The following is a 16,237-nucleotide window of genomic DNA, read 5'->3' on the forward strand; positions in this document are numbered from 1 at the left end:
TGTACAATGGAGCAGAACAAAGTATCAATTTAACTAAAACTTGAACTAAATCCTCTTTCCAGGTCTGGACCGCACTTCTGTGGAGGCACCTTGATATCCCCAGAGTGGGTGTTGACTGCTGCCCACTGCTTGGAGAAGTATGTTTAGGGGACAACTGACATGAAGTCTTGTCTTAAATACTTTTTCCCTCCCTCTTTTCCTCCTTTCCTTTCTCACTCTTCCTCCCTTCCTTCTCTGGCTGTGACACTAGGGACCAGGCCAGGGCTATTGAATAAGAGAGAAGGGAAGGGTTTCTAGAGAGAAACTACAGAGGAAAGACAAAGTACAGATGATTTTGTGGGCCTGAATAAACTGCAGAACAGAGCTGTTCACTACCATAGGCATCAGTCTCTGCCCAAATAGCCCGAGAACACACCTTAACTGCCTGTTTCGAGCAAATCATGAATTTTGCTTCTTGCCACTCAGAAGTCACTAATTCTGAGTGGCCAAGGGTGTCAGGGAGACAGCACCAAGTTCATGGCACAGAGGTTACCCGAAGGGGCTGGACCATATTTTGCTCTTGACATCCTCATCTTTTCTAGGTCACCAAGGCCTTCATCCTACAAGGTCATCCTGGGTGCACACCAAGAAGTGAATCTCGAACCGCATGTTCAGGAAATAGAAGCGTCTAAGATGTTCTCGGAGCCCACAGGAGCAGATATTGCCTTGCTAAAGCTAAGCAGGTACTCGTTCACCTGTGGTCTTCACCCCATGCCGGTGAAGATATTTGCTTCATGTTTGGATTTTATAGGCCATGGCCACTGCATGGCAGTGGGGAGGGACTGTCTATCACGTGAAAGGCTGAAGGGCTTTGGGGACAGCATCAGTCTTCAACCCCAGCCCTGCCAAATGCTAGCTGTGCTCTCGAGAAAGGCAGCAGGACTCAGTTTTCTCATGTGAAAAAAAGAGTTGAAATATGAGGTACTCTGTTACCCCTAAAACTCACTTAATGTTCACCAGTTCATACACATTCATGATCAGAGAACGATTCAGTTATTCCAGGCTGACAATTCCCCTTTCATCATAATATGTTTAAGAGAATCAAATAAGACTATATTTATTTCAAAGCACTTTAAAAACCACAACATCAAGCTGGGTGTCTGGTGTGGGTGCCTGTAATCCCAGCTACTTGGGAGGCTGAGGCAGGAGGATCACTTGAGTCCCAGAGTTTGAGGCTGCAGTGAGTTATGATCGTGTCACTGCATTCCAATCTGGGCAACAGAGTAAGACCCTGTACCAAAAAAAAAAAAAAAACCCAACAACTTCACAATCTCAAAAAAATCACAAATACAATTTATAAATGCAAATTACATTATTATTGTCTTCTTTGATTTGATTTTCTCTTTCCTGTTGAAATGTGGTTTCATTAAGCCTGACAAAGTGATATATTTGCTTATGTCACTTATTAAGTTAGTGCTTTTTGGAGCCAGATACTAGTTGAGTCAGCTAAGAAACAGCTATTTGTAGGAGAAGCAGGTTTGGGACAGGTGACAAGGCACACAGGGCACTCACTGTGCTGGCGGCTCTGGAAGACAGGGTGTCAGTGTGGACAGGGATGAGCATGGCCTGGATGAGAAGGCACGGGGCAGGAGCCTGAGCTGCTCTCCTGGGCCTGGCCACAAGCCCGGGGCAGCTTCTCTGGGTCTGTGAACTGAGGGGTGACGTCCTGGAATGCTCTGACACTCTAGAAGGAGAGAAGAGCCTTTCCAGCTCAGCCTTTATAAACAGTAGCTGATCTCCCTCCTGCTCCCCAGTGTCCTCCCCCCGATCCCAGCAAATGTGCAAATAGAAGGTCCCCGTTCCTCATGATCCTCAGAGAGCTGGGGTGTTCTGATGGCTTGAACAAGTAATTTGGAAATTTTGGGTTTTGGAGGAGTTCTCTGATAGGCTGATACATTTCAAGTTTAGAGTTCCCATCCTACGTGCCCACACCCCGAGTCTAGGGCATTTAGTGCTCCACCAGGGAACCTGTAGAGTGAGAACGTCTGCATGACAGGCTGGGCCTTCTGATGATGCTCAGAAGCAGAAAGTGTGCCTGCTTCAAAGTTGGTGACAATGATGTTTCTTGAGCAGAATAGGGCATTTCTCATTTCCAATCCTTTATCCCCTTGAACTTACTAAAGTAGAATCAGGTCTAAAAACCGGAGTTCTAATGTTTGAGAGTCCCTGGGACTCTAAAGTATGTGAATGTTCTTTGAAAACAATACCATTTTGTTCAAGCAAGAGGCTTATTTCCAATCCTCTTTCATTTGGTATCAAGTATTTTACTGGATTCTTACAACTATGGTGTAGTAACATTCACTGAGGAGGAAGTGGAGGATCCAAGGATGAAGCAAGTTGCTCTGGGCACACAACACATTTGCAATTTTACAGCCTCTTGGTGGCATCTCAGTCAGACATTCCATGCACTGATCAATGCCCTATACGATTAATGTAAAAGGATGCACTCGGTGTGAGATTCCAGTTGTGCACAGAATATACATGAGAAGTGCGCCTTTGTCATCCCTACTTTCAAAGGTGAAGGCCACCAGCAGTATCTTGCATGCAACTGATGCCTTTCAGATGAAACTTTATATCTGCATAGTCCATAGGCAACCACAGGCAAATGTGAGGGTGAAACTCTGTGTTCTATGTTGCTCTGTGTCAGTGAAGCAAGGCAGTGCCAGCTCAGAGGGCTCTGGGGCCTCAAGGCAGGGATGACTGGTTGTGGGTGCTGCAGCTGCCAGCAGAGCAGTCAAACATAACTGCTGATGCTTTTCTTTCAGTCCTGCCATCATCACTGACAAAGTAATCCCAGCTTGTCTGCCATCCCCAAATTATGTGGTCGCTGACCGGACCGAATGTTTCATCACTGGCTGGGGAGAAACCCAAGGTGAGATAAATTCCATTGCCCACATGACGAATTGGTTTTGACCTACAGTCCATATGACAAAACGAGCATTTCAGAGAAAGCTGTGCAAGTTCCTATCCATGAATGTGGTCCACCCCACTCCTGATTTTGCCTGGGCACCTGTCTATATCTTAATCAGTCTTCAAGGCACATGATCAGAGGGAGGAAAACTGTGTCTTTGAGTCTCTCTCTCTCTCTCTGTTGGTTTTCAGAACATTTTTATTTTAATTAATTAATTTTTAACTTTTATTTTAGGTTCAGGGGTACATGTGCAAGTTTCTTGTATATGTAAACAGTGGTTTGTCATACAAATTATTTTGTCACCTAGGTACTAACCCTAGTACCCAATACTTAGTATTTCCTGCTCCTCTCCCTCCTCCCACTCTTCTCCCTCAAGTAGGCCCCAGTGTCTGTTGCTCTCTTCTTTGTGTCCATGAGTTCTCATCATTTAGCTCCCACTTATAACTGTGAACATGTGGTATTTGGTTTTCTGTTCCTGTGTTAGTTTTCTAAGAATAACGGCCTCCAGCTCCATTCGTGTTCCTGTAAAAGATATTACCTCATTCTTTCTTATGGCTAAACAGTATTCCATGGTGTATATGTACCACATTTTCTTTATCCAATGTGTCATTGATGGGCATATAGGTGATTCCATGTCTTTGCTACTGTGAATAGTGCTGCAATGAACATTCATGTGCATGTGTCTTTAGGGTAGAATGATTTATATTCCTCTAGGTATATCGCCAGTAGTAGGATTGTTGGGTTGAATGTTAGTTCTGCTTTTAGCTCTTTGAGAATCACCATACTGCTTTCTACAGTGGATGAACTAATTTACAGTCCCACCAGCTGTAAGTGTTCTCTTTTCTCTGCAACCTTGCCAGCATCTGTTATTTTTTGACTTTTTAGAAAGCCATTCTGGCTGGTGTGAGATGATTTTTCATTGTGGTTTTGATTTGCATTTCTCTAACGATCAGTGATATCGAGCTTTTTTTCATGTTTGTTGGCCGCAGGCATGTCTTCTTTAGAAAAGTGTTTGTTAGTGTCCCTTGTCCACTTTTTAATGGGTTTTTTTTTCTTGTAAATTTGTTTATGTTCCTCATAGATGCTGGATATTAGACCTTTTTCAGGTGCATAGTTTGCAAATATTTTCTCCCATTCTCTAGGTTTTCCCTTTACTCCCTTGAGAGTTTCTTTTTCTGTCCAGAAGCTCTTAAGTTTAATTAGATCCCATTTGTCAATTTTTGCCTTTGTTGAGATTGTTTTTGGCATCTTCATGAAATCTTTGCCCGTTCCTATGTCCAGGATGGTGTTGCCTAGGTTGTCTTCCAGGATTTTTGTACTTTTGGATTTTACATTTAAGTCTTTAATCCATCTTGAGTTGATTTTTGTATATGGTGTAAGGAAAGGGGTCCAGTTTCCATCTTCTACATATGGCTAGCCAGTTACCCCAGCACCATTTATTGAATAGGGAGTTATTTTCCCATTGCTTGTTTTTGTCAGCTTTGTCAAAAATCAGATGTCCGTAGGTGTGTGGCCTTATTTCTGGGCTCTCTATTCTGTTCCATTGGTCTACGTGTCTTTTTTTTTTTTTTTTTACCAGTACTATGCTGTTTTTGTTACTGTAGCCCTAAGTGTAGTTTGAAGCCAGGTAATGTGATGTCTCCAGCTTTGTTCTTTTTGTTTAGGATTGCCTTGGCTATTCCGGCTCCTTTTTGGTTCTATATAAATTTTTGAAGTAGTTTTTTTAACAGTGCTGTGAAGAATGTCATTGGCAGTTTGATAGGAATAGCAATGAATCTGTAAATTACTTTGGGCAGTATGGCCATTTTAATGATACTGATTCTTCCAATCCATGAGCATGGGATGTTTTTCCATTCATTTGTGTCATCTCTGATTTCTTTGAGCAGTGTTTTGTAATTCTTATTGTAGAGATCTTTACCTCTCTGGTTAGCTGAATTCTTACATATTTTATTCTTTTTGTGGCATTTGTTAATGGGACTGTGTTCCTGATTTGCCTCTGGGCTTGGCTGTTGTTGGTGTAAAGGGATGCTAGTGATTTTTGTACATTGATTTCATATCCTGAAACTTTGCTGGAGTTGATTATCAGCTGAAGGAGCTTTTGGGCTGAGACTATGGGATTTTCTAGATATAGAATCATGTCATCTGCAAATGGGGATCATTTGATTTCCTCTCTTCCTACCTGGATGCCCTTTATTTCTTTTTCTTGCCTGATTGCTCTGACCAGGGCTTCCAATACTATGTTGAATAGGAGTGGTGAAAGAGGGCATCCTTATCTTGTGCCAGTTTTCAAGGGGAATACTTCCAGCTTTTGCCCCTTTAGTATGATGTTGGCTATGGACTTGTCATAGCTGTCTCTTATTATTTTGAGATATATTCCTTCAGTATCTAGTTTATTGACAGTTTTCAACATAAAGGATGGTAAATTTTATCAAAAGCCTTTTCTGCATCTATTGAGATAATCATGTGGGTTTTGTCTTTAGTTCTATTTATGTGATGAATCACATTTATTGATTTATGTATATTGAACCAAGCTTACATTCTGGGGATAAAGCCTACTTGATCATGATGGATTAGCTTTTTTATGTGCTGCTGGATTTGGTTTGCAAGTATTTTGTGGAGGATTTTTGCATCAGTGTTCATCAAGGATATTGGCCTGAAGTTTTTTGTTGTTTTTCTGTCTCTGCCAGGTTTTGGTATCAGGATGATGCTGACCTCATAGAATGAATTGGAGAGGAGACCCTCCTCCTCAATTTTTTTGAACGGTTTCAGTAGGAATGGTCATAGCTCTTCTTTGTACATCTGGTGTAATTCAGCTGTGAATCTATCTGGTCCTGGGCTTTTGTTGGTTAGTAGGCTATTTATTACTGATTCAATTTTGGAGCTCATTATTGTTCTGTTCAAGGAATCAATTTCTTCTTGTTCAGTCTTGGGAGGGTGTATGTGTCCAGGAATTCATCCCTCTCTTCTAGGTTTTCTAGTTTGTGTGCATGGAGCTGTTTGTAGTAGTTTCTGATGGTTATTTTTATTTTTGTGGCATCAGTGCTAACATCCCCTTTGTCATTTCCAATTGTGTTTATTTTGGTCTTATCTCCCTTTTCTTCTTTATTAGCCTAGCTAGCAGCCTACTTTTCTTATTACTGTTTTCAAAAAACCAACTCCTGGACTTGTTGATCTTTTGAATGAATTTTCATGTCTTGACTTTCTTCAGTTCAGCTCTGATTTTGGTTATTTCTTGCCATCTGCTAGCTTTGGGATTGATTTGCTCTTGTTTCTCTAATTTTTTTTCCATTGTGATGTTAGATTTTTAATTTGAGATCTTTCTTCTTGATGCTAGCATTTGGTGCTATGAATTTCTCTCTTAACACTACCTTAGCTCTGTCCAAGAGATTCTAGTATGTTGTATCTTTATTCTCATTAGTTCAAAGAACTTCCTGATTTCTGCCATAATTTCATTATTTACCCAAAAGTCATTCAGGAGCATGTTGTTTGATTTCCATGTAATTGTATGATTTTGAGTAATTTTCTTAGTCTTGACTTCTATTTCATTGTGCTGTGGTCTGAGAGTGTGTTTGGTATGACTTTGGTTCTTTGGCATTTGCTGAAGATTGTTTTATGTCCAATTATGTGGTTGATTTTTAGAGTATGTGCCATGTGGTGATGAGAATGTATATTCTGTTGTTTTGGGAAAGAGAGTTGTGTAGAGGTCTATCAGATCCATTTGGTCCAATGCTGAGTTCAGGTCCTGAATATCTTTGTTAATTTTGTGCCTCGATGATCTAATACTGTCAGTGGAGTAGTGAAGTCTCCCACTATTATTTTGTGGGCGTCTAAGTCTCTTTATAGGTCTCTAAGAACTTTCTTTATGAAGCTGGGTGCTTTTGTGTTGGGTGCACATATATTTAGGATAGTAGATCTTCTTTTTTGAATTGAACCCTTTACCATTATGTAATGCCCTTCTTTGTCTTTTTTGGTCTTTGTTGGTTTAAAGTCTGTTTTGTCTGAAATTAGGATGGCAACCCTTGCTTTTTTTTTCTGATTTCCATTTGCTTGGTAGGTTCTCCTCCATCCCTTTATTCTGAGCCTATGGGTGTCATTACATGTGAGATGGGTCTCTTGAAGGTAGCATACCACTGGGTCTTGCTTTTTATCCAGCTTGCCACTCTGTGCCTCTTAAGTTGGGCATTTAGCCGATTTACATTCAAGGTTAGTATTGCTATGTGTGAATTTGATGCCCTCATTGTGTTGTTATGCTGGCTTGTTTGTGTGATGGTTTTATAGTGTCATTGGTCTGTGTATTTAAGTATATTTTTGTATTGGCTGGTAGCCATCTTTATATAGTTAGTGCTTCTTTCAAGATCTCTTGTAAGGCAGTTCTGGTGGTAACCAACTCCCTCAACATTTGCTTAGCTGAAAATGATCTTATTTCTCTGTTGGCTTAGGAAGCTTAGTGTGGCTGGATATGAAATTCTTGGGTGGATATTTTTTAAGAATATTGAATATAGGCCCCAATATCTTCTAGCTTGTAGGGGTTCAGCTGAGAGGTATGCTGTTAGATTGATGGGGTTCCCTTTGCAGATGACCTGTCCTTTCTCTCTAGCTGCCTTTAACATTCTGTCTTTCATTTTGACCTTGGAAAATCTGATGATTATGTGTCTTGAGGATGATCTTCTTGTATAGAATCTCGCAGGGGTTCTCTGTATTTTCTAAATTTGACTATTGGCCTCTCTAGCAAGGTTGAAGAAGTTTTCATGGACAATATCCTGAAATGTTTTCTAAATTGTTTACTTTCTCCTCATCCCTTGCAGAAATGCCAGTGATTTGTAGATTTGGCCTTTTTACATAATCCCATGTTTCTTGGAGGCTTTGTTCATTCCTTTTCATTCTTTTTTCTTAATTTTTGTCAACTGTCTTATTTCAGAAAGCCAGTCTTCCATTTCTGAGATTCTTTCCTCAGCTTAGTTTATTTTGCTATTAATACTTAGATTGCTTTGTGAAATTCTTATAGTTTGTTTCTCAGCTCTCAGCTCTGTCAGATCCATTAGGTTCTTTTTTAAACCAGTGATTTTGTCTTTCAGCTCTATATCATTTTATTGTGATCCTTAATTTCCTTGGATTGGATTTTGCCATCCTCCTGGATCTTGATGATCTTCATTCCTATCCATAGTCTGAATTCCAGTTCTGTCATTTCAGCCAGCTCAGCCTTGTTAAGAACCCCTGTTAGAGAGCTGGTGTGGTTGTTTGGAGGACATATGGCACTCCGGCCTTTATGTTCCTTTAACTGTAGTGTAGGGTGAATACAGCCAATAGACTTGTTCTTTGGATGTTTTTACAGGGCCAAAGCCTTGTGCAGGGTCTTTATTTGAAGTTGATTTCTTGTCTTTGGTTTCATAATGTGGTAGGTTAGCAAGGTATTTTTGGTGTTGAAGCTTTGGGGTGTGATCCATTTTTAATTTGTATATTTCCCTACACCTAAAACAAGCAAAAAAACATTAAAGGTCTTTGAGTCTCTTAATCCATAATTTCAGCATTCATATTGCTTCCCTGGGTAAGTGGGGTTTTCACCCAGCCCTCAAGTTAACAGTGTTAGATTATTTTTCATGTGAAATTAGCCAGACTGGCTTTCTTAACATAATGTAAAACAATAACAACAAAAGTTATAATTAGACTAGTCTTCTTCCCAAATACCCACATGTCTAATGTAAGTGGGATGGTGTTAAACAGGGGACCTACGGCCGGGGGAGAGGCAGACAGGTCCCATGGCCCCAGGTCTAGGACGGCATTTGGTATTGGTTGATGGGTGTGGATGAGAACAAGAGAGGGAACATTTGTGCAGGATGTGGTATCAGCACCTGTAATACATTTTAGGGATTCTTTCTTCTCTTTGCAGTATGCCCTGACAATAATTATATCCATCAGCCTAGCCACCTTGGCCATTGAAACACTAAGACTGTCTTAGGATCTCTGCTTCAGTTTCTCAGAGGTACTGGGAGGGCATTAGTAGTCTGAAGCCCTGGAAATGCGTTCTGACTTTGCCACTAGCTAGATAGACCTGGACTAGGCATGTTACCTCTTTGTACCACTCAGCTCTAACCCCTCATTCAAAAACCCAGCAATTTCAAGTGGTGTTTTTCACATCAGCCTTTGCATAAGTTTTCATCTGAAGAAAGGTTTTTTTGTTTTTGTTTTTGTTTTCTTGGTTTAACCAAACGTTTAAAAATGAATGGTCTAGATGATTTCAAAGTTGGCTTTCCTTTTCCTGTGCTTTTCCTACTATTTAAAAACTTCACCTCCTTGATTTCTTGATCTCCCTTTCTGCACTGCTGGGTCTGGGAGCATTGAGGCCAAGTAAAAGGAACCTTGGCAAATAAGGAACACCTATGGGTGTGCCAGGCTGCTCCCAGTGTTTTGCATTTTTAAAAATTTAAATGCTGCAAACCTCTATGAATTACATATTATTGTTCCTAGTTTACAAATGAGAAACCTGAGGCTCAGAGAAGGTGTGGGACGGTACAGACAAACCTGAATTGGAACCCTGGCTCCCATTTACTGGCTGTCAGGACTTAGAAAAGTCATAAACTCTCTGGCCGGGTGCAGTGGCTCACGCCTGTAATCCCAGCACTTTGGGAGGCTGAGGCGGGCAGACCACGAGGTCAGGAGCTCGAGACCAGCCTGACCAACACGGTGAAACCACGTCTCTACCAAAAATACAAAAATTAGCTGGGTGTGGTGGTGCACCCCTGTAATCCCAGGTACTCAGGAGGCTGAGGCAGGAGAATCACTTCAACCTGGGAGGTGGAGGTTGCAGTGAGCCAAGATCATGCCATTGCAGTCCCACCTGGGTGACAGAGTGAGACTCTATGTGAGAAAGAAAGAAAAGAAAAGAAAAGAAAGAGAGAGGGAGGGAGGGAGGGGGGAAGGAAGGAAGGAAGGAAGGAAGGAAGGAAGGAAGGAAAGAAGGAAGGAAGGAAGGAAGGAAGAAAGGAAGGAAGGAAGGAAGGAAGGAAGGGTGGGTGGGTCATGAACTCTCGTTGATTGTTTCCTCAGCTGAAATGTGGGCTGCAGGACTACTGGGGGAGAAACAATAAGAAAGTGCATCAAGCACCGAGCACATGCTAAGAACTCCATCATGGCAGCTCCTGATAATAATACGGAATAGAGTTGTATCTAACTTGACTCTTTCTTGCAAGTGACAGAAAATGCAACTTAAATTCGATTAAGCAAAAAAGAGAAATTCTTAGTGAACTGAAAATTCTGCAGGCTCACATCATGGCCCCAGACCCTGTCCATTATTCTTGGGCACAAATGTGACATTCTCCTGGCTGCAGATGCTGTGGTGGCTCTGGCTCTGCCAGGAAAGAAATAAGGAAGGCCACTCTCCCCATTACACAAACAATAGTCTTCCAGCTCTGAGAGGTCGAACTTGTGTCATCAACCTGCCCCTAAACCCGTCACTGATTAACTCCAACCTGCATCAGCTGTTCCATGCTGGAGGTGGACGCAGGACCACACTCATACCAAGATGGGGGCAAAGGGTAGTTCCCTCAACAGGATTAGAGGATATAGTGTGACAGGCTGCTGGACAGACAAAAAGCAAACAGATCCTCTACAATTCCTCAACTGATGAAAGCATGAAGCTAAAACCATAAAGATCTGTGTGTGAGTTCTGGCTCTCCCATCTTCCTTGTGAGATTGAGCAGTTAGTTAATCTCTTTTAGCCTCAGCTTTCTCACCTGTACCAACCTATAAGGTCATTGTGAGGATTAAGATTATGCCTCATGATCATCATCATCATCATCACCATCCACATTGCAACCACAACTACCATCGTCATCCCCACCAACATCATCACCACCACCACCGCAATTATCATTACCACCACCATCACCATTGTCACCCTCAACATCATCACCATCACCATCATCATCACTACCACTACCACCACCATCACTGTCATCATTCCACCACCATCACCATTAACGTTACCATCACTATCATCACCACCACCACCACCACCATTACTGCCACCAACATCACCATCACCATCATCACCACCGTCACCATCATTATTATCAACCATCATCACCACCACTCCACCACCATCACCATTATCATCACCATTACCACCACCATCACCATCACCATAACCATCATCACCACCACCACCACCATCACCATCACCATAACCATCACCACCACCACTATCAACATGATAGTAATTATGATTACCACCATTAGCATTATCATTACCACCATCAGTACCATCACCATCACCGCCACCACCTCCATGATCATTACTACCCACCACCATCACCATCATTTCACCACCAGCACAATTATCATTACCACCATCACTACCACCCTCATCACAACCCTCATCATCACCATTCCGCCACTGCCACCACCATCATGACCGCCACTACCACCACCATCACTATCATTAACAATAGACATCACATAACCAGTTTGTAGCTGGACCTTGAGCCCAGAGCCCACTCACTGTTTCTTCAGTCCCACCGCCAACCACCAGGATGAGTCACGAAACATAACTCAGGCCTGTTCCTCAATTTTCTACATGTCAATAATGACATTGAAGCAATGGGTGTTCTCAGCTTCTCAGAGGGAGGTTGAAATTCTCCTGCTCTTCCCTTCACATTTCCAGATGTTCCCTGACTTGGATATTCCAAACGCAGAGTTTGGAGGTGTTGAGGCCAAGGGGTTTTTCCAGGTCAGCCATCATCTGCAATCACTGAGCTGATCCTGCTGCTGGACTTTCCCTGTTGCCCTCTCCCCAACGCCCCATCGGGGAGGGCTTCACTCCTCAGGTCACCTGTGGCCTTCCTGCCCTCAGAGGTGCCATCTCTACATCTACCACTGGATGGCAGCACCTACTCACAGATTGCATCAATTTCCCAGCAACTCGTGGTGGGTTTTCCCCCTTATCAGGGTGTTTGCCTTGCTCAGAGAGCAGATTCCAGAGCAGTGACACCTAACTTAATTTTCAGCAAAACATTTTGAGAAGGGTGCTCCCTCACACATCTACACAGTCCAGGTGATGCACCCACTGCCCAACGCTTGGTAGTCAAGAGGAGCTTCCTCCCTACAGCTCTGCCCAGATAGGGCTGAGCTGGGCTCTGGAGCGAGGCGCTGGGACGAGCCTCTTCCATGCTGCTCATGTAAACTCCAGATTCAGTTTTCTGAACCCGAGACAATTATCTAAATGCAGTCAAAGGCTTTGGGGAAAGAGAGAGTGCCTCGGTTCTTGCCTGTGTCATGCGCGCAAAGAGTTTTGCAAAATTTTAATGAAACCTGGGCTTGCAAAATTGGAAAACTGGATTATTTGTGAGAACACTGAGACATCCCTGGGCATGTCTATCTGGAAAAACGGCATTTTCTCTGGCAATTTTGCAGACATTCTATTTCAATTTGGCAAAGAAAATAAAGCAGTTTTTCACAAAGGCAGAAATATAACTAGAATGTTCACTCTCCCTAATTGTCAAAGAAGTGTAAATTAGAAAATGAATCAGGACAATTTCAACCTATTAGATTAGCTAATATTTTAAAAATTGAAGACTCATACAAGCGAGGTGAAGTGATTGTTTTCTATTGACACGGTACACTGTCACACCCTTTTAGAAAATAATTTGGCAACGTATTGACAGACAGAAATATGTCTATGTAATTTATGGGAATTTAGGCTCAGAAAATATTAAGGAATAAGAATGAACTTTATGAACAAAGATGTGGAAAGCTGGAAGCAAGAGTGGGGCCAACACGCATGGGGAGGAAGCATTTGGGCAGTGACTCCACAGACCCAGGCTCAAGCTGAACTACACAACCTCCTTACGCCTCAGTTTCCTTAACAGTAGAACAGAAATGATAAAAGTGCCTGTTTCATAGGACTATTGCAAGGATTAAGTGAGATACATCACATTATAAGCTTGTGTCTGGAAAGGTTAATTCTTGGTAAATGATGACTATTCTTTTTTATTGCAATAAAATATACAAAACATAAGGTTTACTATTTTAACCATTTTGGAAGGTACCACTGAGCGGCATTTAGTACATTCACAATGGTGTGCAACCATCATCATATTTCCAGAACCATTCCTCATTCCCAAAGGAAACCTCATGCTCATTAAGCAGTAGCTCCCCTTAACATATTAGTTATGAAGATCGTAGCATTATACAAAACTCATGACACAATGTTGACTGAAAATATCAAGATGTGAAATTTTCTGTTATGATGTAATTAGTAAAAGAAGCACATTAAAACGTCTGAAAAAAAGAGTACATAAAAATAGCAATTGCATTTTTCAGACTCTACATTTTAAACATTATTCTTTATAGTTTTAAAAGCAAAAAGTAAAGAAAAAACAACCAACCCCAAACCACCACGACAAAGCCCAGATTGTTAAATCCAGGTCTCAGGAACACAGAATCATATATGATGTTTACACTCTGCAGGGTCAGAGACTCCAGCGGCATTGGGAGCTGCCTCGTGTTCTGCAGCCTCAGACAGGAGGTCCAGTGCTGCTGCTCTGTTCTTCTGGAATTTCCTCCTGAACGTGTTTTGGGTGCAGTTACCATTTCTTTCATCTTTTTAAACACAGGTACTTTTGGGGCTGGCCTTCTCAAGGAAGCCCAGCTCCCTGTGATTGAGAATAAAGTGTGCAATCGCTATGAGTATCTGAATGGAAGAGTCAAATCCACCGAGCTCTGTGCTGGAAATCTGGCCGGAGGCACTGACAGTTGCCAGGTAAGCAAAGATCAAGAGACCAAAGTTAGTCTTGTGCTCTCTTGTCTCAGTCTCAGCCCCTCAGACTTCATTCCCCAGGTGGCAAATTCTAGAAGGATTTGTCAACGTTAGACCCCAGTCTAAGTGTTGGCTCAGAAACTCCCTAGATCTGTCCCTGAATGCGTATTCAGATAATCTAAGGGGATGTCTTGGAGCTTGAGTTCCAGATCGGTAGCAAGGGAGTTTTAAGTGCCGTAACTACCTCAGGCCACTCACCCTCCTGGGGTGTGCTGGTGGCCAGGGACTAAAGTGGTGACTTTTCCAGTAGGGAAGGAGGTAGAGGGTACAGGACAGAGACCAACTGCACACACTTTACAGAGATGCCCAGGCTAGCCCAGTCTAAAGGAAACACCAACATAGGAAGGGATGTGTGCAGGATTCACATAAGATCTTTTTTACCCCCCAGGAAAAACTAAGTGGTGTGGTTTCGCTGAATAGATTTGCTAAGTACTTAAGCACTGCAGATGCTCGAGTAATATGCTCATAAGTTCCTTTCTGATTTCAATTACAGGGAAAATGTATATATGGATAGTAGAAGGATGGCATCCCATAATAAAAGGCAGGCAGCCTAACCCTCACATGGATTTTTCTCTCCCTCTGTTTAGGGTGACAGTGGAGGGCCTCTGGTTTGCTTTGAGAAGGACAAGTACATTTTACAAGGAGTCACTTCTTGGGGTCTTGGCTGTGCACGCCCCAATAAGCCTGGTGTCTATGTTCGTGTTTCAAGGTTTGTTACTTGGATTGAGGGAGTGATGAGAAATAATTAATTGGACGGGAGACAGAGTGGAGCACTGACTCACCTAGAGGCTGGAATGTGGGTAGGGATTTAGCATGCTGGAAATAACTGACAGTAATCAAACGAAGACACTGTCCCCAGCTACCAGCTACGCCAACCTCAGCATTTTTTGTATTATTTTCTGACTGCTGGATTCTGTAGTAAGGTGACATAGCTATGACATTTGTTAAAAATAAACTCTGTACTTAACTTTGATTTGAGTAAATTTTGGTTTTGGTCTTCAACATTTTCATGTTCTTTGTTCATCCCACCAATTTTAAATGGGCAGATTGGGGGGCGGGGGAATTTAGCTGCTTTTGATAAGGAACAGTGCACAAAGGACTGAGCAGGCTGCAAGGTCGCAGAGGGCAGAGCCGAGAAGTTGTCCACGCATTTACCTCATCAGCTAACGAGGGCTTGACTGCATTTTTACTGTCTTTATTCCCATCACTGAGATGAATGTTTTCAAAGCTGCAACATGTATGGGGAGTCACGCGAACCGATTCTGTTACCGGGAATGAAATCTGTCACTGACTGCTTGACTTGAGCCCAGGGGACACGGAGCAGAGAGCCGTATATGATGGAGTGAACCAGTCCACGGACGTGTAACACAAGACCAGCTGAGAGTCTGAATGTTGTTCTGGGGCACATGTGAGTCTAGGATTGGTGCCAAGAGCATGTAAATGAACAACAAGCAAATACTGAAGGTGGACCACTTATTTCCCATTGCCAATTGCCTGCCCGGTTTTGAAACAGTCTGCAGTACACACGGTCACAGGAGAATGACCTGTGGGAGAGACACATGTTTAGAAGGAAGAGAAAGGACAAATGTATACTTTTTACCATTTAAAATGTTGTTATCAAACAAAAATATCCATTCAAAATACAATTTAACAATGCAACAGTCATCTTACAGTAGAGAAATGCAGAGTAAAGCAAAACTGTGACTGTGAATAAAGGGTGAATGTAGTCTCAAATCCTCAAAGAGTTGTTTATTTCATTGACAAATAGATTATTTGTATTCAATTCTGATGTGCTTTAGGGATGAAGATGCTCATTTTACAATTAGCACACACTTCGTATAGATTGTCACCTGTTCTCTTTACAGAAATGTTGTTCCCCATTGTGAAGGATTCCCTTTGGTACCAGTTTTGCCTGTCCACATAAAGTATTTCATTTAAAAAACTCAGCATAAAATATAGACTGCATCTGAAAAGGTATTGAATATAACATACAAAGCAGAACACACACGTTCCACATTTCAAAAGCCTCGATAACAAAAAAGAAAGATCAAATCCCTTATTAGTCTCTGTAAAGTTATTTATAAAGCTCCTGCTGATCATGTTAAGCATGGATAAAACTGACCTTCCTTTTAAATTAAAACGTAAGCTTTTCCCCAAGACAACTCGAAGTGCCAAGACTGAATGGGCACTGTCCATGTTTTTAACTCTTGGCCACGAGCACCATCAGAACTGAACTTAACAAATACATGAAAAACATCCCTTCACTTTTAAAATCCTAAGACCCAGAAATCATAATCCATGGGATTTGTTCAGTAACGAAGAGAATCTGTGGCTCTAGGTGTCCACTAAAGGAGAGCCAAAAATGTCCCGAATAATCTCAGGACCACAGCATTATTTTACGAATAACAGAACCAAGACCTCAGATTGTATAGCAGATTGGTTCTTATTGCTGGAACGGAACATAAACCATGCCT

General features: G+C 42.0%; 1 protein-coding gene across 2 annotated transcripts in view; it reads left to right on the top strand.

Moving 5' to 3' along the window:
• Nucleotides 1-15,546, top strand: part of PLG (plasminogen) — a 53,193-nt gene extending 37,647 nt beyond the window's left edge. The window contains exons 15-19 of one of the 2 annotated variants that reach the window (XM_063623260.1): nt 63-137; nt 582-722; nt 2,805-2,911; nt 13,561-13,706; nt 14,351-15,438. In XM_063623260.1, coding sequence (XP_063479330.1) covers nt 63-137; nt 582-722; nt 2,805-2,911; nt 13,561-13,706; nt 14,351-14,512 — 631 coding nt within the window. In that variant the 3' untranslated portion in view covers nt 14,513-15,438. Of the gene's footprint in view, nt 1-62; nt 138-581; nt 723-2,804; nt 2,912-13,560; nt 13,707-14,350 lie in introns of both variants that reach the window. The other variant, XM_055268925.1, reaches the window with a different exon arrangement.
• Nucleotides 15,547-16,237: the final 691 nt, after the last annotated feature.

The sequence above is a fragment of the Symphalangus syndactylus genome, chromosome 2 (assembly GCF_028878055.3).
Source record: "Symphalangus syndactylus isolate Jambi chromosome 2, NHGRI_mSymSyn1-v2.1_pri, whole genome shotgun sequence".
Lineage (NCBI taxonomy): Eukaryota > Metazoa > Chordata > Mammalia > Primates > Hylobatidae > Symphalangus > Symphalangus syndactylus.